General features: G+C 43.0%; 2 protein-coding genes across 2 annotated transcripts in view; one reads left to right on the plus strand and one right to left on the minus strand.

The window, feature by feature from the left end:
* The window catches only part of hsph1.L (heat shock protein family H (Hsp110) member 1 L homeolog), a gene marked incomplete at its 5' end in the record, with an annotated part of 45,337 nt that extends 26,876 nt beyond the window's left edge, over positions 1 to 18,461 (plus strand). Inside the window, 10 exon segments of the mRNA NM_001092168.1 lie at positions 6,645 to 6,751; positions 8,081 to 8,214; positions 8,331 to 8,533; positions 9,483 to 9,605; positions 10,966 to 11,103; positions 12,755 to 12,880; positions 13,900 to 14,007; positions 15,248 to 15,367; positions 16,021 to 16,182; positions 17,565 to 18,461. Of these exon segments, the coding sequence (NP_001085637.1) occupies positions 6,645 to 6,751; positions 8,081 to 8,214; positions 8,331 to 8,533; positions 9,483 to 9,605; positions 10,966 to 11,103; positions 12,755 to 12,880; positions 13,900 to 14,007; positions 15,248 to 15,367; positions 16,021 to 16,182; positions 17,565 to 17,771 (1,428 nt within the window). The 3' untranslated portion in view covers positions 17,772 to 18,461.
* Positions 18,462 to 20,211: 1,750 nt separating this feature from the next.
* The window catches only part of LOC108708695 (WD repeat-containing protein 64), a 77,847-nt gene continuing 73,590 nt past the window's right edge, over positions 20,212 to 24,468 (minus strand). Inside the window, exons 28-30 of the mRNA XM_018247693.2 lie at positions 23,917 to 24,104; positions 21,796 to 21,881; positions 20,212 to 20,394 (exon numbers count right to left, since the gene is read on the minus strand). Coding sequence (XP_018103182.1) covers positions 20,214 to 20,394; positions 21,796 to 21,881; positions 23,917 to 24,104 — 455 coding nt within the window. The 3' untranslated portion in view covers positions 20,212 to 20,213. The remainder of the gene's footprint in view (positions 20,395 to 21,795; positions 21,882 to 23,916; positions 24,105 to 24,468) is intronic.

Below are 24,468 nucleotides of genomic sequence, written 5' to 3' on the forward strand. Positions count from 1 at the left end.
AGTCTCCCTGTCTCCTGACCTGCAATAAATCTGCAGAGTTTAGCCGCAGAGTTCAAAGGGGCCATCTTCCCCTGTCTTCTGATCCTCTTCTGTTAGACCGGATCTTGGAGGTGAATGCGCAGTTCAATCTATGTTCTGAATCCGCTTCTACTGCACATGTTCCCGCAATTTCTCTTGCCTAGATTGGGGGACACAGGCACCATGGGGATGAAGATCCTGTTGCTTGGAGAAAGGACACTAAAAGGTTAAAGTGGCTCCTCCTCCTCCTGCTCTGGGCTTCATCCCCGCCTACCTCCTCAATCCTCAGTTTTCTTTAGTGTCCTCAGAAGGAGGATGGACACTTCGTGGCTGGGAGCAATGGTACAGATTTATTCAGTATCATGCCACTACTAGGGGTCAGTGTTTCTCTTCCAGAACCCCTCCAGCCAAGGACTTCTGATCTGAAGATGCTCTATAGCCTTCCCACTCTACGGAGGCTGCAGGCTGGGGAGCTCCCCCCCACACTACCCTGGGCACTGGTTCCCGCTCTCCGGAGGCTGCACCAGTAGCCACGACGGAGGGTATGTCTTTTATTGAGCATTCCTGGCTGGCACAAGGAGGTAAGTTAATTCCCTCCTCCCTCCCCCCATTACATGCTGCCTGTCAGCTCTGCAGAAAGGCATTTAGTTTCACTTTCACTGCTATTCTCTCACACAGATTTTCCTAGGCATTTAGTTTCACTTTCACTGCTATTCTCTGACAAAGATTTCCCTAGGCCAGGGATGTCCAAAAGGTAGATTGGGATCTAACAGTAGACCTTTAGCTGGTCATCAGTAGATCTAAAGACACTGTCAACACACTGTTTGTCTAAATCACCCTCCTGTTTCATGCTTTTTATATGATATTTATGTTAAGGTTACAATATACATTTTCTCATGAATCAATATAAGTAATATTTTCTATGGAACAGAATGCTAACAATGCTTTTATAGATGTAGATCATAATGGGACAACAGCACTAAAAGTAGTCCCCGCATGGTAACCCAGTGCCATTCCCAGCGACCTTTCGCGCCACCATCTGGCGCTGCGTCTATATTTCATTGTGCACGAGTCACTGCACACGCGCCTCACGGGCGCCATCTTACTAAGGTACTATACCAAAGCCCGGGAGACCTCTCTGGCGGCCATTTTGGATCCGCATCTCTCTCCAGTACTGAGCGTTTCCAGCCTCACTGTCTCTCACAGAGAAGAACAAGGCACCATTCCTTCCTACCTTGGTGAATAGTTAGTTACACTTCCCTTACTCTTTCTCTAGGGGATTAACACTTCCCTCTCTCTATGGGACCTACTGTGGGGTTTTTCACTACTTCCCTCTGTCTCCACAGATCGCACTCTAAGGGAGAAGTGGTTCACTCCTCTGGACTCTCCTAATATTCCCCAATATCTTACTTACTGGGTTGCACTACATAGTATAGCCATGACGGGCAGGGCAGATGACCAGTCCCTTCCCAAGCAGGCAACTGCATGTACCACCAATGCAATTTAGTATTTGGCATGGGCTACTTGCAGACCTAAATTTGCTAGTGTTTTGGCTGAGCCAATATGTGAAGCCTGTAAGAATGCAGCAGTCACTGCACAATTACAATCCCACACAGCCCTACCAGCCAGCTCTGCGACAGCTACGGCTAATCAAACGAGCTTGGATTCTGAATTGGTGTGCGCTCTATCTCTAGCGGGTCTACAAAACCTAGCCAGAGTTCCAGAGACTCTAAATAAGGTCCTACAGCATCTATCTACAGAGCCTCACAGACTGGTCACTCAGCAGTCGGCCACAAAGCGACCTCTCCTTTCCCCACCTGTTTTGCCTGATGAACAGGAAGAGGCATTGGGAAGAGGGACAGATCCTATCCGCAGATGAATAGGATCAGGATACCCCTAGATCACAATGAGAGGTCGAGAGCCTGATTCAGGCACACCCCACCTTTAGCAGAGCAAACCAATAACATTTTCAAGAGGCAAAAGAAGTCTTCTTGTGTCTTTCCAGCCTATGAACAGCTGGGTGACATTGTTAAAGCACAATGGAAAACGCCAGACCTTAGAGTCCAATTTTCCATCGCTTTACTCAAACTTATCCTTTTACTTTACAGACCTTGGTCTTCACCCCCAGCAGTGGACCCACCGGTCTCTAAATTGTCAAAGACCACCACCATTCCAGTAGTCGATGCGGCTTCCTTTAACGATCCTATCGACAAACGTCTTGAGGGTTTCTGCAAGTCGATTTTTACAGCGGCAGGCAGAACTCTCCGACCTATTATTGCCACCCCATGGGTATCCAGGTCAATGGAAGTTTGGGTGGAACAGGTGGCCCAACTCATGGCTCAGAAGACCCCTCCACAGACCTCTTTCTAGCTCCGATAGTGGACACAAATATATAAATTTGCGTAGCAGTCCTGGACGCGGCTAAGCTCGTCACAAGGGCTTCGGCATAATCCATTGCAGCCAGACGTTTCCTTTGGCTAAACAACTGGTCAACAGATCTTACCTTGAAGTGGTCTCTGCTTGGTCTCCCATTCTCGGAAAACAAAAAACAAAAAAAAAAAAACAACAACTTTTTGGTGCTGAACAGAGAAGGAAAATTCTCAAGCTACAGAGCCAGAGGTCCCAACATGAAAAGCAACATGCTCCGACCCGCCCCAGATTCCAGTCAAGGCAGAGCACTTCTTGATCAGGAAGCAGAGCAGCACCTAAGCCCGCACGGGACAAAACAGCCTCCGCATGAGGAGGTGCCCACCCCTGAAAGCTAAACCCTTTGGCGGACGCTTAAGTCACTTTCGGGAGGTGTGACGGCATAGAGTACTGGAACCCTGGGTCCTACAGATCATTTCTATCTCATAGAATTCGCTCAGCTACCTCCGAGGTGATTTTCCATCTCAAGGCTCCCTACCACAGAACCCAGGCACTCCGCTTTCCATGGGGTTCCACACGCCCTGACTGCCTCCGCGGTAGTAATGGCGGTCCCTCAAAGGTAAAAGGGGCTTCGGTTTCTACTTAAACCTGTTTATAGTACCCAAAAAGGATGGATCTTTTCACCTGGTGCTAGACCTAAAGGCACTAAACGACCATGTAAAGAAGCACCACTTCAAGATGGAATCCATCCAGTCAATCCTAATGTCCCTGGACATAGAGGATTTCAGGGCGGTGATCGACATCAAAGATGCATACCTGCATGTCCCCATACATCCCAACCACCACTGGGTCCTTCACTTTTCAGTGGTAGGAGAACATTGGCAATCCCTGGCACTCCCCTTCAGACTATCCTCCGCGCAAGGGCTATTCACAAAGGTCATGGCTGCGGCTCTAGAGGACCTGCGACTGCAGGGAGTGAGTGTCATACCATACCTGGACGACCAACTGGTAAAGGCCCGTTCCATGGCACTGGCCGCAACTCATCTCCAGACACTAATGCTGTTAGGTTGGCAGATAAACTTCCAAAAATCTCGATTCATACCTTCCCAGAGTACAGAATATTTAGGGCTTGATCTAACTTCTTCATTGGGAAGAGCCTTCCTTCCCCCATCCAAGATCACCTCCATGCAGGGGCTCCTGTCATCTCTGCAGAAAATGGATCAGGTACCTTTAAGGTTGCCATGAGAGTGCTAGGGACTATAGTGTCATCCTGCGATTCCATATGCGCAGCTCCACACCAGAGCCATGCAGAGCCTTACTCCAACACCAGAGGAGGAACTGAGCAAACCTAAACTGCAGGATACCCCTATCAGATCTAGTTTGAACCTCTATCACTTGGTGGCTTTGACCAACAACACTTCCGTCAGGAAAACCCTTCCCCAATCACCAGTGGAAAGTCATCACAACAGTTGCCAGTCTACAAGGTTGGGGAGAAGTATTGGGAGACCTAACCGTACAGGGACGTTGGTCACAGAAAGAACTACTCCCCATCAACATCCTGGAATTAAGAGCAATCTACCTGTCATTGCTCCAATGGTCAGGCAGACTTCAAGATCTACCTGTAAGAATACAGTCAGGCAATGTGACAGCGTTGGCTTACATCAACCACCAAGGAGGCACAAGGAGTCAAGCTGCCCTCGCAGAGGCACAGCAAATTCTTCTGTGGGTGTAAAACACGGTACCAGCTATCTCCGCAGTTCATATCCCTGGAGTGGACAACTGGATAGCAGATTTTCTCAGCCGAGAGACCTTAGATCAGGGAGAGTGGAGCCTACACCCAGAGGTTTTTTCAACTGATTTTGGCAAGGTGGGGCACTCCGGAAGTAGACTTAATGGCATCCAGGTACAACAACAAGCTTACGAGGTTCTTCACAAGAAGCAATGACCCTCTGGCCCTAGCATGGACACACTGGTGGTTCCGTGGCAGTTTCACCTAGCATATGTCTTCCCACCACTGGCACTTCTGCCAAGGGTAATCAAGAAGGGTAGAAACAGTTGTAGTGGCACCCTACTGGCCACACCACACTTGGTTCGAAGAGCTCATAAGTTCATCAGTGGACGCACCATTCCACCTTCCAGACAGAATGGATCTGTTATCTCAGGGACTGATCCTCCACCTGAGTTCACCATGGCTGGATTTAACGGCATGACACTTGAAGCCATAATCCTAGCCAGATCAGGAGTTCCAAAACAGGCCATACCGACCTTACTAAGGGCCAGAAAGCCCGTCTTCGCACGCATCTACCACAGGGTATGGAGGACATTCATATCCTGGTGTAAATCTAAAGCCAAAGACCCACAGTCCTGGGACGAAAGTAGCCTATTGTTATTCCTTCAGGAGGGTTTAGAAATAAGGGCTGGCACTCAGTTCACTGAATGTTCAGGTATCAGCCTTATCTATCCTTTTTCAGCAGCAGCAGCTTGCAATGCTGCCCAACCTCAAGACCTTCCTACAGGGAGCATTGAGGATGATACCTCCATACCGTCATACAATCCCTCCCTGGGATCTCAATATGGTACCTTCTGTATTGCAGGAGCAACCGTTCGAGCCATTGGCTCAATTCCATTACCTCTGCTGACTCTTCAGGTAGTTTTCTATTAGCCATCACTTTGGCTAGACTAGTTTCAGAACTAGCAGCTCTCTCTTGTCGTCCACCATTTTTGATTTTTTACAAGGACAAGGCGGTGCTGAGACCTACCTTGGATTTCTTCCTAAGGAGTTCCATCTTAACCAGGACCTGGTGGTTCCTTCATTTTGTCCTGAACAAAAGACAAATTTGGAACAGTTACATACGTAGATGTGGTTCGTTCTCTCAGAACATACACCAGGGCTACCAAGAGTAGAAGGAAGCTAGACAACCTCTTTGTCTTACCAGAAGGACCACGGAAAAGCCTTAAGGCATCTAAGGCCACCAATGCAAGATGGATTAGGTCAACAATCTTGAAGGCCTATGAGGTACGAGGTAGGGCCACACCCTTCCGGGTTCAGCTCATTCTACTTCTTCACTCAGCACTTCTTGGGTGGTTCATCTCCAGGCTTCAGCAGAACTGGTCTGTAGGGCTGCAGTGTGGTCATCCACACACACCTTTTCCAAATTCTACAAGGTGCATACATTCGCCTCAGCCGAAGCGAGCTGGTGGTTATTCCCTGAACACTAGGGGTAAAAAGTCCCGCCCTCATGGGTAGCTTTGGGACGTCCCCATGGTGCCTGTGTCCCCCAATCTAGGCAAGAGAAAAATAGATTTTTGTACTTACCGTTAAATCCTTTTCTCTTGTCCTACATTGGGGGACACAGGCCTTCCCTCCCTGTATTAGTTCATGTTAATATTGATCAGGTAATATCTTATATAATTTTTGTTGTTCAAATACCAACAATTTCAAACAGCAGGTGGTTCATACCGTGCTTAGCTTGCATTGGGGAGGAGCTCCTTCTCTTCACATGGGCAATTGGTAGGGCTCGTCATCTCTTCTTCGGTCAGAAAACTGAGGATTGAGGAGGTAGGCGGGGATGAAGCCCAGAGCAGGAGGAGGAGGAGCCACTTTAACCTTTTAGTGTCCTTTCTCCAAGCAACAGGATCTTCATCCCCATGGTGCCTGTGTCCCCCAATGTAGGACAAGAGAAAAGGATTTAACGGTAAGTACAAAAATCTATTTATCCGTCTGTGTCGGCAACTAATTGAAAAGGTCAGAAGACAGACAGCAGATGGTGCAAGTCTGCAGATTTATAGCAGGTCATCATGCAGTGAGACTTATGAACAAAAATAGCTCTTGCGGGGAGGGAGCTTGGATGGGGGGTGGTGGAGGATAGGATGGGTAGGGTTTAGTTCCCCGACTACTAAATTGCAACTTTGTTTGTACAACAAAATGTAAGGAAAGCAAAGGGATATTGTAACCTGCTGTCACAGCTGAGAGTCACCCACTGTGCAATTTCTATAGCTCACGTTAAGTAGATAGTTAGGTAGATACAGGGCCATGTCATATTAGACGTTTTTCTGCCATTCCACTTTCTCCCACCGCAATACCACTGTGCACACTAAACCCATTTTAATTTGTCTTGCTCTGGAGCAGTCTGCAAAGGACAGACCAAAGAATATTTAGCCATCAATCTTTTTACACCATATGCAATTTAATGATGGTGCAGAGGCATTTCTGTAACAGTAAGTATGTTGGAGTTTCTTATATCTGTTTCTTTTTGCAGTGTGCGATCCTTTCTCCAGCGTTCAAAGTGAGGGAGTTCTCCGTCACAGATGTTGTTCCTTACCCCATCTCTCTGAAATGGAGCACTGAAGCAGATGAGACTGAGGGGTAAGTGTAAGTTGGGAGCAATAAGTTATGGAGCAGTTTCTCCTTTATCCTCTACCTCGTAATGGCTTGTTACAATCTCACAGGGCCTCAGAATATTACTCCCGTACACTGTTATAAATTCATTACTTATGTGAACAGTAAACCGATCCTGGGATTCTTAATTAGGATTGGTGTATTAAAATAGGTTTTATGAACGACATAACCACTTGTGGTGTTTGAACTCTAGGGCTGAATCGGCCACCCCAAAACCGGCAGAAATGGTTTGGGTCATTCATGTGTTAATTATGTGGCTTAGATTGGATCCATAGTTTTCTGAAAGATGCAGGTTGACCAATTCCAGTGTTTTGTCCAAGTTAATCCTGACCAATAGAAAAATGTTTGGACCACCATGGAACAGACACTGCCAGTGATCCTTATAGACATCAATCTTTTTGCATCTCAACAACCTTGCTTTCTGTTAAAGGGGATCTTTCCTTGAAAATGAAAATTTAATATAAACGTCATCTCACTGAAATAAGACACTTCTTAAATACACTTAAAAATGCTGTACCGTTTAAGAAATAATCAAGTTACTCTTCAGTATCTCACTCTCCACAACCTGTCACTCTTCATGCTGAGGTCTGGGTCCGATTTTGATTGACAGGTAGGTGGAATGCGTCATTAAAGGGGGCTCTATCTCTTAGCAGAATAACTCAAATAACGGACTCCAGCACAAACAAAAGGAAACAAAATAACAGACTCTGGCAAACACCCTTCACCTAGAGAAACCGAATTTCCATTAGAGCTGGTCATTTTCAAAGAGTGATCTCCTAGGTTAAGCGTGTAACCCCCCCCCCCCCCCCCACACAAAGGATGTATTAGACCTAACTGTCAATCAGTGGCGTAACTACTGGGAGAGCAGGGGGCCCGGCAGCACGTCCCACGCCAGGGCCCACCCCCTCCAGTTACATCACTGCTGTCAATCAAAAACTGGCTCCACCTACTGCATGAAAACAAAATAGAGAGAGACAGGTTGCTCAGAGGGGCACAGTGAAGAGTAACTTTAGTATTTCCTAAATTTTAAATAATTATATTTAGAAAATTTCTTATTTCGGCAAGATGAAGCTTATATTACATTTTCATTTTCGCGATAGATCCCCTTTAACAATGGTGGTTTAGGACCCAAAAATTGGGTGATTTTTACGTGCACCTAGATAACAGGCAGATTAGAGTTAATAATTAAATCAACCCACTCTCAGTGAACAACATTAGTGTATGTTACAAAGTTTGAAACTACAGAAAAGGCATCAATTGATCTTTTTATAACAATGATTTTGTTTCACTGTTCAGAGTCCATGAAGTTTTCAGCAAAAACCACGCTGCTCCTTTTTCTAAAGTTCTCACCTTCTACCGAAAGAATGCTTTCCAGATTGAAGCTTTTTACTCTGATCCTTCTGCTGTCCCCTATCCAGAATCAAAAATAGGTAATGACTAGTTCCACAAGTTTATTTAAAAGTTGCTAAATTATCAAGTCTTAATACTCGGCCATCTACTGTAAATCCCTTGCAGTGTTTAAGTGACTTGATTTATTATCTTTTAGGTCAATTTGTTGTGCAGAATATTTGTGCAGCTAAAGATGGCGAGAAGTCGAAGGTGAAAGTGAAGGTACGCGTGAACACGCATGGCATTTTCAGTGTCTCCACTGCTTCCATGGTAGAGCGAATGGAAGTGGATGAGTCTGAGGAGCAGACTGGGGAAATGGTTGGAGATAACCAGAGCGCTACTGAGACCCTGGAAACCGATGTAAGTATTTCACAATAGTAGCACTTGGTGTTAGAGCTGTCTTGTTTTGGAGGCATTTTCTTTGTCTTTAAAGAACAGTTCAGTGTAAAAATAAAAACTGGGTAAATAGATAGGCTGTGCAAAATAAAAAAAAAAACTGGATGTCTAACATAATAGACAGAACACAACTTCCTGCTTTTCAGCTCTCTAACTAGCTCTCTAGTCCAAGTTGGGCCACATGGGACATAATTGTTCAGTGAGTTTGCAATTGATCCTTAGTATGCAGGTCACATTCAAAAGCCCATGTGCCCCCCCTCAAGTCACTGACTGGTTACTGCCTGGTAACCAATCTGTGGAAACCAAGAGAGCTGCAAAGCAGGAAGTAGTGTTCTGGCTATTATGTTAGACATCCAGTCACTCCAGCCTTTATACATTACATTTTTTGGCTAACCAACTATATTAGAAACATTTTTTATTTTGCACAGCCTATCTACTTACCTATTTACCAGGGATATACCGAATCCACTATTTTGGATTCGGCCGAACCCCCGAATCCTTTGAGAAAGATTCGGCCGAATACGGAACTGAATCCTAATTTGAATATGCAAATTAGGGTGGGAAGGGGAAATATATTTTACTTCCTTGTTTTGTGACAAAAAGTCACATTATTTCCCTCCCCACCCCTAATTTGCATATGCAAATAAGGATTTGGTTTCGGTTCGGCCTGGCACAAGGATTCAGCCGAATCACGAACCGAATCATTTATTCGGTGCATCCCTACTATTTACCCTGTTTTTATTTTTATATTGAATTCCTTTAAAAGAACACAATGGATTTGTTCGAGAAAATCATGAGGATAACATTTCTATAGACGTTTGTGTTTACCATCTTTTTTTCTTGTCTTAATATCCACTTATCTGCCCGGTGTACATTCTTCCTGCATCTTTTTGTGCCTGGGTTTTCCTTACAGAAAGGTGTCCAGCAAGACAGCAGTGATGCTGGAACACAGCCCCAGGTACAAACTGATGGGCAGCACTGTCCCCCTTCACCCGAGACATCCAGTGGGGATCATAAAATGACTGAAACTGACAAAGTGAGTGATAATATATTTTATTAAGCCTTCATTTCATTTGTCTGCTTGAATTCCTTTGTAGTTGTTGTTGCTGCTGTTAAATGGCCACTATACCCTCATTTATAAGCAGAATTGTACAGGTAAATACCTATGGCAGCATAAACTTTTGCCTCAAATCCCAGAGCCCACAATGCCAGAGCCCTAAGGGTTCAGTAGGATCCATCCATTTGGGATTTGTGGAGCCTACACTTTGCATCCTGTACTGAATTCAGCAAAGGTGCAGAATGCTGCAGCCACAACAACACCTTCTTGTACATAATGTCTGTCATAGGCAGGTTGTAATTGTAAGACTCAACTTCATTATAGTCCCATTGGTGCACACTTGGGGGTGTCCAAAATACCACCTATCATAAGTACATATTTGCTCTGTATACATAGGGGCAGGTACAGGTCTTTGGAAGACTAACCAGCCTGCAGTTTTGAAGTGTATTTAGATATTTAATGTAAATGGGGAAGTATACATCCTTTTTTTTTTTTTTGTCTAGAAGGCTCATAGGAAAACAATAAAAATGAGGGTGTACTGGCCCTTTAACTATTTAGGACCATTCTTCTACTGTCCCTTATTGGATGCTCCTGCCTCAGGGGAAATGGAAAGGGACATCCTAATAAAGCAGACAAGGGTGCAAGATATGTAATAATGTCATACTTAAAACAACTATGAACATTAAAGGGATACTTGTGCGGGGAAAACTTGTTTTTTTCAATAGGCATCAGTCAATAGTGCTGCTCCAGCAGAATTCTGCACTAAAATCAGATTTTTTAACAGAGCAACCCTAGGTCGTGTTTGCATTGCTAAAAGTGCAGATGGCAACTACCTGCTATAAATTTGAATACAAACTTGATTATTTCAGAAACAATGCAGAATTTTTAATTTAATGTATTTAGAAAGTTTCAATGATGAAGCTGATATTACATATTTTCCTTTTTGTGAGAGTTCCCCTTTAATATCAGACAGAGCAAATGAGGATAATAGGCTTCATTCTTGTCTAGCACATTATAGAGCTGCTAATCTACATGGAGGGCTGTGAATGGTTCTTGTCACAAATCATTTAAATGATGTGTATTGTTGAAATTTCATGTATTATGACTTGCCTGGGAGTCTTTGTTTTCACCCCATTCAGATAAATGTTTCTATTGAGCAAGGTCTTTAGCTGGTGGCTCTTAATAGAACAATCTGAAAGCCCAATTAGGATGGCATTATAAAACATCCATTAGCAGTGACACTCTAACGTTCCACACCTAGTGAATTCTAGTTCTTTGTACCGATTTCGAAACATCGTTTCCAGGGAATGACTCTGTTTCTTTCTACTTTTGAATACAGGGCAATGAAAAGAAAACGGATCAGCCTCCAGAAGCGAAGAAGCCCAAGATAAAGGTGAAGAACATAGAGCTGCCCATTGAAACAAATCTTATATGGCAGCTGAGCAAGGACCTTCTCAATATGTACATTGAGAACGAGGTGAGCTGAAAACTATAATGTTGTAAATCTGGAAGAGAGACTGCAAAGAAAGTAATTTGCCAAATCCGCTATGGAAAGATGTTTTCCTGCTGTAGCATTTTGGTCAACTGTTTAAAAGCAAGCTCATTGGTTGTTACTGCTCCTGGGGAAACGTTTGAGACTCTTCTTGCATATGGTGCATACCTCATACCATCATTGATATAATTGCGTCATATTTCTTCGTGCAGAGACACCCGGTCAGATTCGGGGAGATTAGTCGACAAATCTCCTCTTCTTCAGGGCGACTAATCTTCCCGAACTACCTTTCCGCCGGCTACAATGTAAATCCGCGGCTGGATGGGACTCTGAGCGCTTTGTTTCCTCGCCATCCAGCCGACGATTTAAATTGTAGCCGGCGGGAAGGCCGTTTGGGAAGATTATTCGCCCCAAAGAAGGCTCCCCAAATCTGACCGTATGTCTCTGCCCTTAGAGGGTCAAACAGCTCTTTATATTATTAAAAGTCAGAAAGCGTATTTGTGCAATGCATCGCTCTGTTGTCTGCCCTTCCTCTCCAAATTACATTCTGGGAGCAAACTGAAGCCTTTGACACATTGTTGTATCGGCATTGGAAGTTACACACATTGCAGGGAAATGGCCCCCTATGGAGCCTTACAGGTGGTCACCATCTTGTAACTTTGTTAAACATCTTTGCAAGACCAAGACTGTGCACATGCTCAGTGTGGTCTGGGCTGCTTAGGGATCGTCATAAATTATCAAAACAACACAAGTCAAAGAAGCCGATACAGCAAGACTGATTAATAATCAGAATATGCAGACTGCACTGGGTCCTGTGTTGTCATGTAATCTAATGTGGATTTTATAGTTTTTGTATTGTTTAATACAAACTTTCTCCAACTCTGCAGAACCAGTGGCTGTCGCAAAATAATCCTCCAAATAGAATCCCAGTTTATTTGTTTAAATCTGGCTCCATGATCTTTGTCCCTGCAGATGGAGTTGAAAACAGTAAAGGGAATGTAAAGGCAAAAATAAAATCCAATACAAATCTCTACACAGTTGCCGACTGCTCTACAGGGAAACAAACAAAGCTGCTTGAGAGTTCTGCATGGCTGGGAAGTAAGGCGGGGGCTCCCCCTGCTGTTCATAAGTATGATTGTTTCCCTGCTCAGCAGTTAGGGACCATCTGACAATTCCTATCCACAGCAGTAAATGAAGGGAGAATTTCACTGCATACAGTCGGGTTTCTTATAAAAACAGTACACATTTTTTAATTAAATTATATATGAGATAGGTTTCTTTTTCATTAAAGAAAGTAAAAATGAGATTTTATTTTTTTGCCTTTACATGCCCTTTAAGAATGCTAGGCGTGAAGTGTAATGTAGTATCCTAGTATTTAGGAAGCCTGGTGCCATTAGCTTGGGTCACACCTATGAAGTGCAAGCAGTATGTACCTGTGTCTCTCAAACAGACCAATAATGATAATAACCTTTGACTTAGCACTGATTTGCATCTCTTAAGTTAATGTAATTTCTTCTAGTATCCATCTCGAAATGTTGACATTTGTAGGACAACCCATGCTCTAAATGCCATCTTTTAAGTCAACCTATTCATTTGTCCGTGAAGAAGTCACTATGTCAACATTCATTGTTCTTAGGGCAAAATGATCCTTCAAGATAAACTCGAGAAAGAGAGGAACGACGCCAAGAATGCTGTGGAGGAGTACGTCTACGAGTTCAGAGACAAACTCGCTGGGCCTTACGAAAAATTTGTCAGTGATAAGGTACGGCTCATTGTACTGCGGCCTGCTTTGTGTGGGTGGCATTTTACAACGCATCTGTGTTTTCTACAGGGCTCGATGTTTGTGTTACATCTCAAATTCTGTAATTGCAGTATCAGTCTTACACAATACAAAAAAGGCTTGTCTGTTATGTATCAGCTTTCTACACCCACATGAATTTGTACTCCCATGTACAGCAGGAGTGGGAGCTGTTTTGTACATTTGTTTCTGGATATATTTATAACGAGCATGTGGCTGCCTGACCTTGCTAGCTTATTTTAAATACTCTTGCTGCGTTAGGGAAAGGAATATGAACAGTTGGATGTACTGCTGAGTGAGATGCCCACATAACACAGAAATCCCTAATATACCCATCACAGTTACCCGTTACTTCAAAAAGTATAAATAAATGCCATTTTCTATGCTGAAATCCAGCTGTTTAACAGTTCTTCTCTTTCTGCATCATTTGAAATCCTGGCAGGGAAGGAGGGACTAAACACTGATGTTACAAATTGTAACAACTTCTCCACAGCTTACAGACAGCATGCAGGAACTACATAACCCACAATGCATTGCACTGTGATGTTCCATTCCTTATTGAAAACACATGTGCAGGGAATTGTGGGGTTTGGAGGATACAGTCTAAGGACAGATGGCTGTTCATACAAAGTAACAGTAGTCAGACAGCTCAGCAAAGTAGTCAGACAGATCAGCAGGAGAGCAGGGGGCTAGGCTTGGGGAGCTGTCGGAAACCATTAAAAATCATGAAAAGTCTGCATATTTTTTAAATGATGTATATTGCAAAGTTGCTTGAAATTAAAAAAAAAATAAAAGCTTAAGTTGTGTTTTTGTGGCGTTCCCCTTTAAATGCATACTGCAACTGTGAATAAAATGTTTTCAAATATCTGCAAAGGTGTGTTGCCTATAAGTATCTGTTGCACCTGTTTAATTATTAGCCAAATGGCCCATCTTCTCTGAGCAGAGAGATAAAGTATTTCATAGATCACACATTCGTCTTGCAGGACCAAAGCAGATTTCTAGAGCTTCTAACAGAAACGGAGAACTGGCTGTATGAGGATGGGGAAGACCAACGCAAGCAGGTGTATATTGAGAAGCTGGAAGAGCTGAAGGTAAGCAACCAGCCTTGTGAGCTCAGAGATAAATTAAAGCTTATATACTGGACATGCTGTAACAGCCCAATAACTGCAATGATCCAGGCCTTTAAAGATGCCCAGCTCCCCTGCCTTCTTAGGACATCTTCAACGTCGGTGGCACTGCACATGCTCAATGTACTCTAGGCTGCTGAGATGTAAAGCTTAGGTGTCAGAAAATTATCAAAACCGGAAGAAAGTGAAGTTAAATCTGTCACTGAAGCTGCAAATTGAAAAGCAGTATGGGCTGTTGCAATTGATCAACGCCTAGTTTATCTAATATCCCAAAATGCAACGTAAACAGTTGGACTGTTTCTCTCACTCTATCGTTTAAAGGGATCCTGTCATCGGAAAACATGTTATTTCCAAAACACATCAGTTAATAGTGCTGCTCCAGCAGAATTCTGCACTGAAATCCATTTCTCAAAAGAGCAAACAGATTTTTTTATATTCAATTTTGAAATCTGACATGGGGGGTAGACATTTTGTCAATTTCCCAGCTGCCCCTGGTCATGTGACTTGTGCCTGCACTTTATGAGAGAAATGCTTTCTGGCAGGCTGCTGTTTTTCCTTCTCAATGTAACTGAATGTGTCTCAGTGGGACATGGGTTTTTACTATTGAGTGTTGTTCTTAGATCTACCAGGCAGCTGTTATCTTGTGTTAGGGAGCTGTTATCTGGTTACCTTCCCATTGTTCTGTTGTTAGGCTGCTGGGGGGAAAAGGGAGGGAGGTGATATCACTCCAACTTGCAGTATAGCAGTAAAGAGTGACTGAAGTTTATCAGAGCACAAGTCACATGACTGGGGGCAGCTGGGAAATTGACAATATGTCTAGCCCCATGTCAGATTTCAAAATTGAATATAAAAAAAAATCTGTTTGCTCTTTTGAGAAATGGATTTCAGTGCAGAATTCTGCTGGAGCAGCACTATAAACTGATGCAGTTTGGAAAAAACATGTTTTTCCATGACAGTATCCCTTTAACTTTTAGACCACAAAGCTCACGTGAAAAATGGAAAGCTAGCTTTTCACATTCAAGTGAATTGTAGGCAACAGTTTCAGCCACTTCGTGTGCCATAAGCCTCTCCATCATTCCTTTGCCTACCTGAAAAAAAAGCAACTCTACTGGCAATGGTACAGCGCTGGATATGTGAAACCTTATCAAGGCTTTAAAGATTTCATGTACTTCTATTCAATGTTTTTTTTATGTTTACCTTGCAGAAACGTGGCACTCCAATACAGAACCGGTCTAGAGAGGCAGAAGAGCGTCCAAGAAAGTTTGAAGAGCTCGGACAGAGACTTCAACACTATGCCAAAATTGTAGAAGAATACAGGAATAAGGTACTGTATGTATATATATATATATATATAGATATATATATAGATATATATATAGATATATATATAGATATATATATAGATATATATATAGATATATATATATATATAGATATATATATAGATATATATATAGATATATATATAGATATATATATAGATATATATAGATATATAGATATAGTCCCTATTTGGTCACAAGTCTGTCTTCATGGGTTTCTGTAATGTGGAACCTGGTTGGTTGGGATGGAATGGAGGAAGTTGCTCACTACACAAATTACACAATATATTGTATTGGAATCCGAAAATGCCTTTATTCTCTAATCAAAATGCCCTGGGTCAGTTGCTCTTGTTCTTTAACCTGGATGATTGAATTCTGGAATAAAAACATTATTTTGAATTTTTACTGTATCCATGATTTTCTGTCCTTCATCCAGTCTTTGAATGGAGTGTGATAGATACTTTTGAATTGATTGAATTCTATAGTGTGTATTTTATATGAATGATATATAGGCTGCAGCATCCTTTGTTTATGTATTATTGCTTTGCTGCAAGCTTGGGATTTGCTACCAAAGGATACTGAATGATCGGTGGGTTGCGTTCATGTTATATGGAGCCTGCTACTCATCTTGCTATCCTGTCTGTTTGATTTACAGAGTGAAGCCTATCAACACATCAGCAGCACTGACATGGAAAAGGTGGAAAAATGTGTAAGAGAGACCATGGAGTGGATGAATAATGTGATGAATGCACAGGCAAAGCAGAGACTGGATCAGGACCCGGTGGTGAAAGTGCATGAAATCAAAGCAAAATGCACAGTAAGTGTGTACTCTGGCAATGTATATCAATACAGAATGAGCACCTTGTAGGACACTGACAATTTTGGAAGAAATGGGTTTTGTTGCAACCATTCGTTTGTGGTCACTATGGGATTACACAGCAACATTAAGGACTATGGTACACAGCCTTTTCCTCCATAAAAAATAAAATAGTCCCTATATTGTTTGCACTTTGAAGGATCACCTAGAACCAGTGGGTTTACTGCCAGTTGGGCAGGTTCAGGATGAAATTTGGGCAATCCTTGCTAGTTTGGGTTGAATGTGGGTCAGAGTGGGGAAAGTACACTTCTCTGCTCCTGAAGATTCCCTGCACAGAAGTAGCATTCAGAGCGAGAAGATGCAGGTACAGGATGGGCACAGGTCCTACAATGGCAACATTTTGCAGGTTAAGGTTTAGCAGGTTATAGTTGCGTGTGGGTTGAGTTTTTCCTGACCCCCCCCCGCACCCATGACAAATTTGCAGCTCTTTCTCATTGGGGTATTTGTGAGCATCTTATCCTGTGGTGCATTTCTATATTTCCTCCATAACTGATCTAAGTCTGGCCTGTCTGTAGTCCAGTCAAGGGGACATAAAGGTCGGACAGGACAAAGGGGGCATGGTCTGTTAAGGAGGGGGGGTTGGGCCAATTGTGGGAAGGGTTTGGGGGTAATGGGACATGGCTAATCCAGATGAGGAGTGAGGCCAGTCAATACAGTTTTTAATCAGGCTTTTTTTTTTGTTGCTGGGTCTGTCTGCAGTTTAAACCCTTGCTATTAAAATACCCTACATAGACCCCCTCCCTGCTCCCCCCCCCCAGCCTAGGTGGTACCTTTGCTAAATGCCCCTAACTCTTTGCTAACCCCTCAGTGCAGATTCTGTCCAGTTCACAGGCGCCATCTTTAGCCGCTTCGGTAATCTTCTAGGTCTTCCGGCGCTTTGGCAATTTGCGTGACTTTCTGCGCATGCGCAGTTGTCTCGAAACACAAGATCGCTCCAACTGCACATGCGCCGCTACGGCACTTACTTCATGAAGATTACCGAAGAGAAGAAGATGGCGGCTGTGAACTCTGATGCCCTGAATCTGCACCGAGGGCTAAGTAAAGAGTTTGAGGCATTTAGCAAAGATAGCACCTAGGCTGGGGGGGGGGGAGAGCAGGGAGTGGGGTCTATGTAGGGTAGGGAATTTTAGTAGCAAGGGTTTACTTCTCCTTTAAAAAGCCAACTGTCAGGGGGTCTGAGAGAGCAATGATCAAATAACCTGAGCCTCATGGGTAAGATTGAGCTTTTAGAGCTGTGTGCCTTAGGAAGCTCCCATGGGCCACCTTTTTTTCTGTTGTGTTGGCCTCTATCCCTTAATGTGTCCAATGTTTGTTTTCTTTAGTCTTTGGACAGCAGCTGTCATGGAATAGTATCACAACCAAAACCCAAGGTTGAATCTCCAAAAGAAGAAAAATCTGTAAATGGCGTCAATGAAAACCATGAAGACGGCACCAACAGTGAAAAGCACAAGAATAACCCGACCCAACCGCAGCAGAACGGAGCATGTCATCCTAATGAAAAGAGCACCATTGACATGGACTTTGATTAATGGGCTGGATTTAACCTTTTGCAGCGAAAGTAGCCTGCCGGAAGTCATTCCATGCAAACTGGTTGTAAATTAAGAATTACTTGTTTTTGTTTTGTTCTAATATTTCAGTAAGAGGCGACCAAACACTGTTTAAGGGACTATTTATTAAGACATGTTTTAAAGAAAAAAAATGGTTACTTTTTTTTATGTGTTATGTATTTTCCTTCACCATATGATACATGGAATGCGTATTGACTCCAAAATTGCCTCGGTTACTTGAAAAACAAATTCCTGTGGAATTGTCAACTTCATATTGAGGCTTCTTTGTAGATGAAATCTTTCAGAACACAACAGGCTTCTCGCTGGTGTTTAATAAAGCACCAGAAAAACAGCATTTCCGTTCATTTTCCTTTAAAATGTACTTACATGCCGCAACAAGCCACAAGACTCTCAGAAACATCTTCCAAACTATGAGTTTATTCTTGACTTTATTCCTTCATACACATATTTGTCTCTTTGTCCAATTGTTTTATTACTGGAGTTTTAGGGGTGGGGAAAAACAACTTTTGTTGTTGACACAACCAGATATTACATATATTTTATTTCCCCTTGAGTTTGTTTAGAGAAAGCCACAGTGAAAGATGTGCTGATAGTGTTGTGCCTGTCATGGAGCCTTCTCTGAACTTTAATAAATAAAGTTCTTGACTCAAAGTTGGTCTGGCTTTTATTTTTCTAACATAATGATTTTAAAATATTTTGGCAGTTATCTGGTTATCAGGGACCAAGTTACAGGGGGCACTGCACCAATGAGGCGAGTTGAGAAACTCACTTTAGTTACCTGGGATGGCAAAAATGCTGTTCTAGCATCCAGGACCCCCTCTGCTGGCATTGTGGTCCCGGAGCCAAAATGGGGAGCAGCAGCAGCAGCAATGTCTCAGGCAGCAGAGGGATTAGAATCGCCCCTGACAAGTTACCCTACTAACTAGGCGGAGTTTTTAATAAAAAGTTGGGAGATGAATAAAAGAGGCCCCATGTGTAATAAATGCCACTAAGTTAGCCCAGGAGTAGTGATGGGCGAATTTATTGATTGACAGGTAAGTCTAATAAGTCTTTTTTTAGGATGGTCTCCATTTCTTAGAAGATGTTTTTAGAACTAAAGGTGGCCATACACGGGCAGATTAAAGGACCAATATCGGCAGTTTATCCGCCTGTGTGTGGGGGCTCCCGACGGGTCCTCCCGATCGATAGGCTAAAAATCGGGCAGATATCAATCGGGCAAGTTTGATTTTTCTGCGATCCAGAACCGCATTGGCTAGTTGATTCTGTCCTGTGACCCGTCGGCGCCCATTCACAGCATTGCAATCCGTTTGGATCCACCTGATATCGCCCTGCTGTTAGTGGGCATAGATTAAGATCCATTTGTTAGCGACCTTGCCAAACGAGCGGATCTAATAGTGTTTGGCCGCCTTAACTGAAATAACCAACTCCAGCAGAAATGAAAGCTAACAAAATAATAGACTATATGCAAAGAAATAGGATTCCCACCAGATCTGGTTATCTGGAAAGAGTGGATTCGAATACATCTTCTAGGCAAAGGGAGCACAAAGGATGTATTCAACCTAACTCATAAATAACCGACTCCACCTCCTGCGTGAAGAGAGACATGTTGCTCAGAGGGGGGAGAGTCAAGAGTAAGTTAATTATTTCCTAAACCGTTCAGATTTTTTTTTTCTAAATTGATTATATTTTGAAAATGTCTTATTTCAGTGAGATGAAGCTTATATTAAATATTCATTCTTTTGCTATAGATCCCCTTTAAGTATCTCTGAACTATAAGCTTTTGCATAATGTTTGCATTACACACAGGGAGGGAGAGATTCATTTTCAAAAATTATGGGAACAATTAGAGCAACAACAAAGTTGTTTCTGATCGGGGGAAGGCCACCAAGTAGTAGTAGTAATAATTACATTGTGTTATTTCATCATGGAATAATCCAGTGCCTGAATCCAACTGATTCTATTGATTAATATAGAACCAGTCTTGTAGGAAAGTTCTACTTATTTGAAAGAGTTGAAGTTTTCCCTGCAGCCCACACTCCAGAGTTCTTATAAAGGTTCTGCTGAATGGCAAGTGATCAGGAGTAGCGGCCTTTAGACAAGAGGTCGAGGCTTCTCTATTCTTTTTAATTAATTTCTGGACAATCAAAACAATATGCTTAGTGCAAAAACAAACTTCGATTTCAGACAATTTTCCTGCCTCGCTTTTTATGCAGTCCAGACAAATGGCAAACAAATCGGAAACAGGCAAAATATTTTTTGAGAATATTTTTATTATTTAACAAATAGATTAAAAACACCCAAATTCACTTTTATGAAGATAAATTTAAAAAAAAGCATCTTAGCTGGCGATTGCATTTTCCTTAAAACGTAACACTAAAAAATACATACACAAACAGGCCATTTCTATGTGTCTGCGTCTGATAATATAAAGCTTTGGAAAGGATCATTGGCAGCTGCCGATACATTGGGCTTTTCAACGGTTACAGGGTTGCTTGACAGATCAAAGTATCGGAGGGTATGAAAGACGTTTGGCCCACCATGATCCAAAGGTTTATGTGCAATCTTGTGCCTCTCTTGCCGTAACCTGCAAATAGTAGATCAAATATTAATTGTGTTGAATATTGGGTAGTGCCACATGATATGTATTTTGCTGGGTGGGGAGAAGCCTATAAGGCATTTTGATTGCTGGGCAGACAGGGGAAGTATCAACTTGAAAAATAGAGGTCTGGGCAATATAAAATTGGTAGAATTGGTGAGACAGTAACATAGGCTTTTGCTCACTTCAGTCAGGACCGGATTTACTATCCAGATGCCCCTAGGGTGGCTCCGCTCGCCCCACCCCTGTCTGCTTCTCCTCCCCTTCCCTGTCTCCTTCTACTCCCCTTCCCCTCCTTGTCCCCATCTCCTTCTCCTCCCTGTCCCTTCCCCATATCTTTCTCCTCCCCTTCCCTGTTTCTTTCTCCTTCCCTTCTCCTACCTGTCCCCTTCCCCGTCTCTTTCTCCTTCCTGTCTCATATCCTTCTCCTCCACGTCCCCTTCCCTGTCTCTCTCTCCTCCCCATCCCCTTCCTTGTCTCTTTCTTCTTCTCGTCGCCTTTTCCTACCTGTCCCCTTCCCCATCTCTTTCTCCTCCCCTTCCCTGTCTCTTTCTCCTCCCCGTCCCCTTCCCTGTCTCTTTCTCCTCCCCATCTCCTTCTCCTAGCTGTCCCCTTCTCTTTCTCCTCCTCATCTCATTCTCCTCCCCGTCCCCTTCCTTGTCTCTTTCTCCTTCCAGTCTCCTCCTACCTGTCCCTTTCCCCGTTTCATCTCCTTCTCCTCCCTGTCCCCTCCCCTGTCTCTTTCTCCTCCCCGTTCCCTTCCCTGTCTCTTTCTCCTTCCTGTCTCCTTCTCCTACCTGTCCCCTTTCCCATCTCTTTCTCCTCCCCGTCTCATCTCCTCCTATCCATCCCTTTCCCTGTCTCTTTCTCCTCCCCGTCCCCTTCCCTGTCTCTTTCTCCTCCCATTCCTCTCTACGTCCCCTACCCATACACTTCCTGCGAGTTTGCCCATGCACGTGTAGAACTGCACTGGAGACATTTTTGAATCTCCCGCATGCCAGTCTCCGGTGCTCGCACTTGGATGCGGATGAGCGGCATGCCATCCCTGAAATTCTGCCTTCCTAGGCCCAGGCCTTTCTGGCATTGCCACAAATCCTGCCATGATTTCAGTATACCAACTTGAAGCCCCAACTTAGGGCCCCACAAAAAAATCATGGTGTATTCACCAAACATTATGGTAAACTTCATGGGTCCTTACCAGACTCTTGCAGTTGCACCACTCGACAAGGCAAAGTCCTTTATGTGGCATAATATCCTACTGGCTTTTCAACAGCCTAGTGCTATGAAACATTTGAGTTCCTTTATAATAATTTCCCTTTACTGATTATGAATTCATTTCAGGTTTAGAAATGATGCAGAAGGTAAGGAAACACTGTAAGACTTGATTACCGCTTTCCCTGTATGTATAAAATATGTTGGTTGTTAATTTCTTCTTTGATGTCTTCTTCGGTGATGGCTGGGTTGTTTATTTCTCTCTGCGAAATGTAAATGTCACAGTTAAGTCATAGTAACAATACTGAACTTAGATTTAACACATTTGAATGGGACACATCTGGACCACAAAATTAAGTGGCCAAATGTCCCAGGATGGCCATTACTGGTTAACACACAAGGAGGAATTCCTACAGTTCTTAAAGTGTCAGCCCTAAATTGCACAAGTGTCATAAGCGCAAACAAATTCAGGGCAGGTATCTGGCAGTTTTATGGATTTGTTGTAATGTGGCTACATTTTTAAAAGTCATATATACACATTGCACAAGTGCCACAACGTCTCAGATTTAGTAAATTGTCATTCCAAACTGTCATGGCTACGATAAATTCACCATAACGTAAGTTACTATGACACGAAGCTAGCCATTCCCCCTTTTAACAACATTTTTGCAAAGCTGTCAGTAGAGGTACAAAAATAAATCAGAGAATATGTCTGTTTTTTTTGGAGAAGTTTTTGTTTTTTATTATATTTTATTTTACTTACTGCCATTTTTTAACATCCCTCCATAGAGAAAATGAGTAGACTGTCTTAATTAGTTTAAACCATGACAGTACAAGTACAGGATCCCTTAATCTGAAACCTATTATCCAGAAATCTCCAAAAGAATGTCTCCCACGGACTCCATTTTAATCAAAAAATTCAATATTTTAAAACACATTCCCTTTTTCTCTCTAAAAACAAAACAGTACCTTGTACTTGATCCCAAATAAGATTTAATTAATCCTTATAAGTGGGACAAACCCAATTCCATTGGGTTTATTTAATGTCTAAATGATTTTTAGCAGACTTAAAGGGGAAGGAAACCTAGTTGGCGCAAAAACCCTCCCTTGTGTTGCCCACCCTCCCCCCTGGCCTACCCATCCCGCTGGGCAAATGCCCCTAACTTGTTACTTACCCTTCTGCGCAGGCGCAGTCCAGGGAGTTCACAGACGACATCTTCTTCCACGCGATCTTCTTCCTGCTTTGAACGGCGTTTTGGCGCATGCGCAGTAGGAGCATTTCGCCGGTAGGGATCTACTGCGCATGCGGCAAAAGTCACGAAGTACATTTGGCGCATGCGCAGTAGATCGTACCGGCAAAATGCTCCTACTGCGCATGTGCCGGTCAAAGCAGGAAGAAGATCGCTTGGAAGAAGATGTCGTCTGTGAACTCCCTGGACTGGACCTGTGCAGAAGGGTAAGTAACAAGTTAGGGGCATTTGCCCAGCGGGATGGGTAGGCCAGGGGGGAGGAGGGAGGGTGGGCAACACAAGGGAGGGGGGAGGGTTTTTGCGCCAACTAGGTTTCCTTCCCCTTTAAGGTATGGAGATGCAAATTATGTAAATATCCCTCATCTAGAAAACCCCCAGATCCTGGTCATTCTGGATAACAGGTCCCATAAATGTACTATCATAGGGGCAGTTCTCAAAACCAGTGGCATAACTATAGAGGGGAAGGGGGAAGGGCAGGGCCTCTGTTAGGGGCGCGCAAGTGACCCACCACACACTCAAAATCCTGGTTAATCATGGTGGCCCACAATTTTGTCTTAAGGGGGATAAAAATTTGCATATACACGCAACTATAACGATGAGAGGAACCTTCTCTCAAGGTTTGCTTTAGAAGAAAACAATAAGGAAGTTTATAACCAACGCACACAACCTGTATAGGAAGCTTTTAGGACAAATAACTTCTGTTGTATGAACAGAGCTTGGAAGCTTTTTGATTGATTTATAGAAGGAAGGAGGCACAAGAGCAGTGGAGAAGAGCAGCTCAGCCATGGAGAGACCCCAGTAGAATATCATTCAGCTATTACAGGCTTGAAAAGAACGTGACAACTACATCTCAGGAAGAATTCATGCTTACAACATTTTAAGCAGCAATATCCACCCCCAAGTCTACCGCAGTCTAGTTTAGTCACTTGACACTTTCAAGAAGGCCACAACCCCATTTCAACCTGCCAAAGAAATTTTTTTTAGAGTTGTATAATGAAATAGAGACGATCTGTATTCATTCTTTTTGCTTTTTGGATCATTTACAAACCTGAACATCAGGTGCCTCTTCAGCTTCCTTTTTTTCCCGGGAAATGATATCCGACATGTCCAATGGTTCCTCTAGCACTGGATGAGTGGGCAAGCTTTCAGGATCAATCAGAATCTCAAAGGGAACCATAGGATGTTTCCAAGAAGCTGGTGTGAAAATCTCCCACGGGTCACTCTGACCAAATGTTCCTGAGATAACATTTATAAAAACCGTCATAGTCTTCAGTTATGATAATACAGAATTTAATATTAAGAGCACAAGTTTCACATTGAGACACATGTACAAACACATACTGTATATTCTGGAAGTAAACTTGAACAAATCTTGTGAGTGGCCACTAATTCAACAAAGACTATGGTTTGAAGTTTGCAGCATGACACACTTAAAGGGCATGTAAAGGCAAAAAAATAAAATCCCATTTTTACTTTCTTTAATGAAAAAGAAACCTATCTCCAATATACTTTAATTAAAAAATGTGTACCGTTTTTATAAGAAACCTGACTGATTGCAGTGAAATTCTCCCTTCATTTACTGCTGTGGATAGGAATTGTC

This window comes from Xenopus laevis, chromosome 2L, assembly GCF_017654675.1.
Source record: "Xenopus laevis strain J_2021 chromosome 2L, Xenopus_laevis_v10.1, whole genome shotgun sequence".
Lineage (NCBI taxonomy): Eukaryota > Metazoa > Chordata > Amphibia > Anura > Pipidae > Xenopus > Xenopus laevis.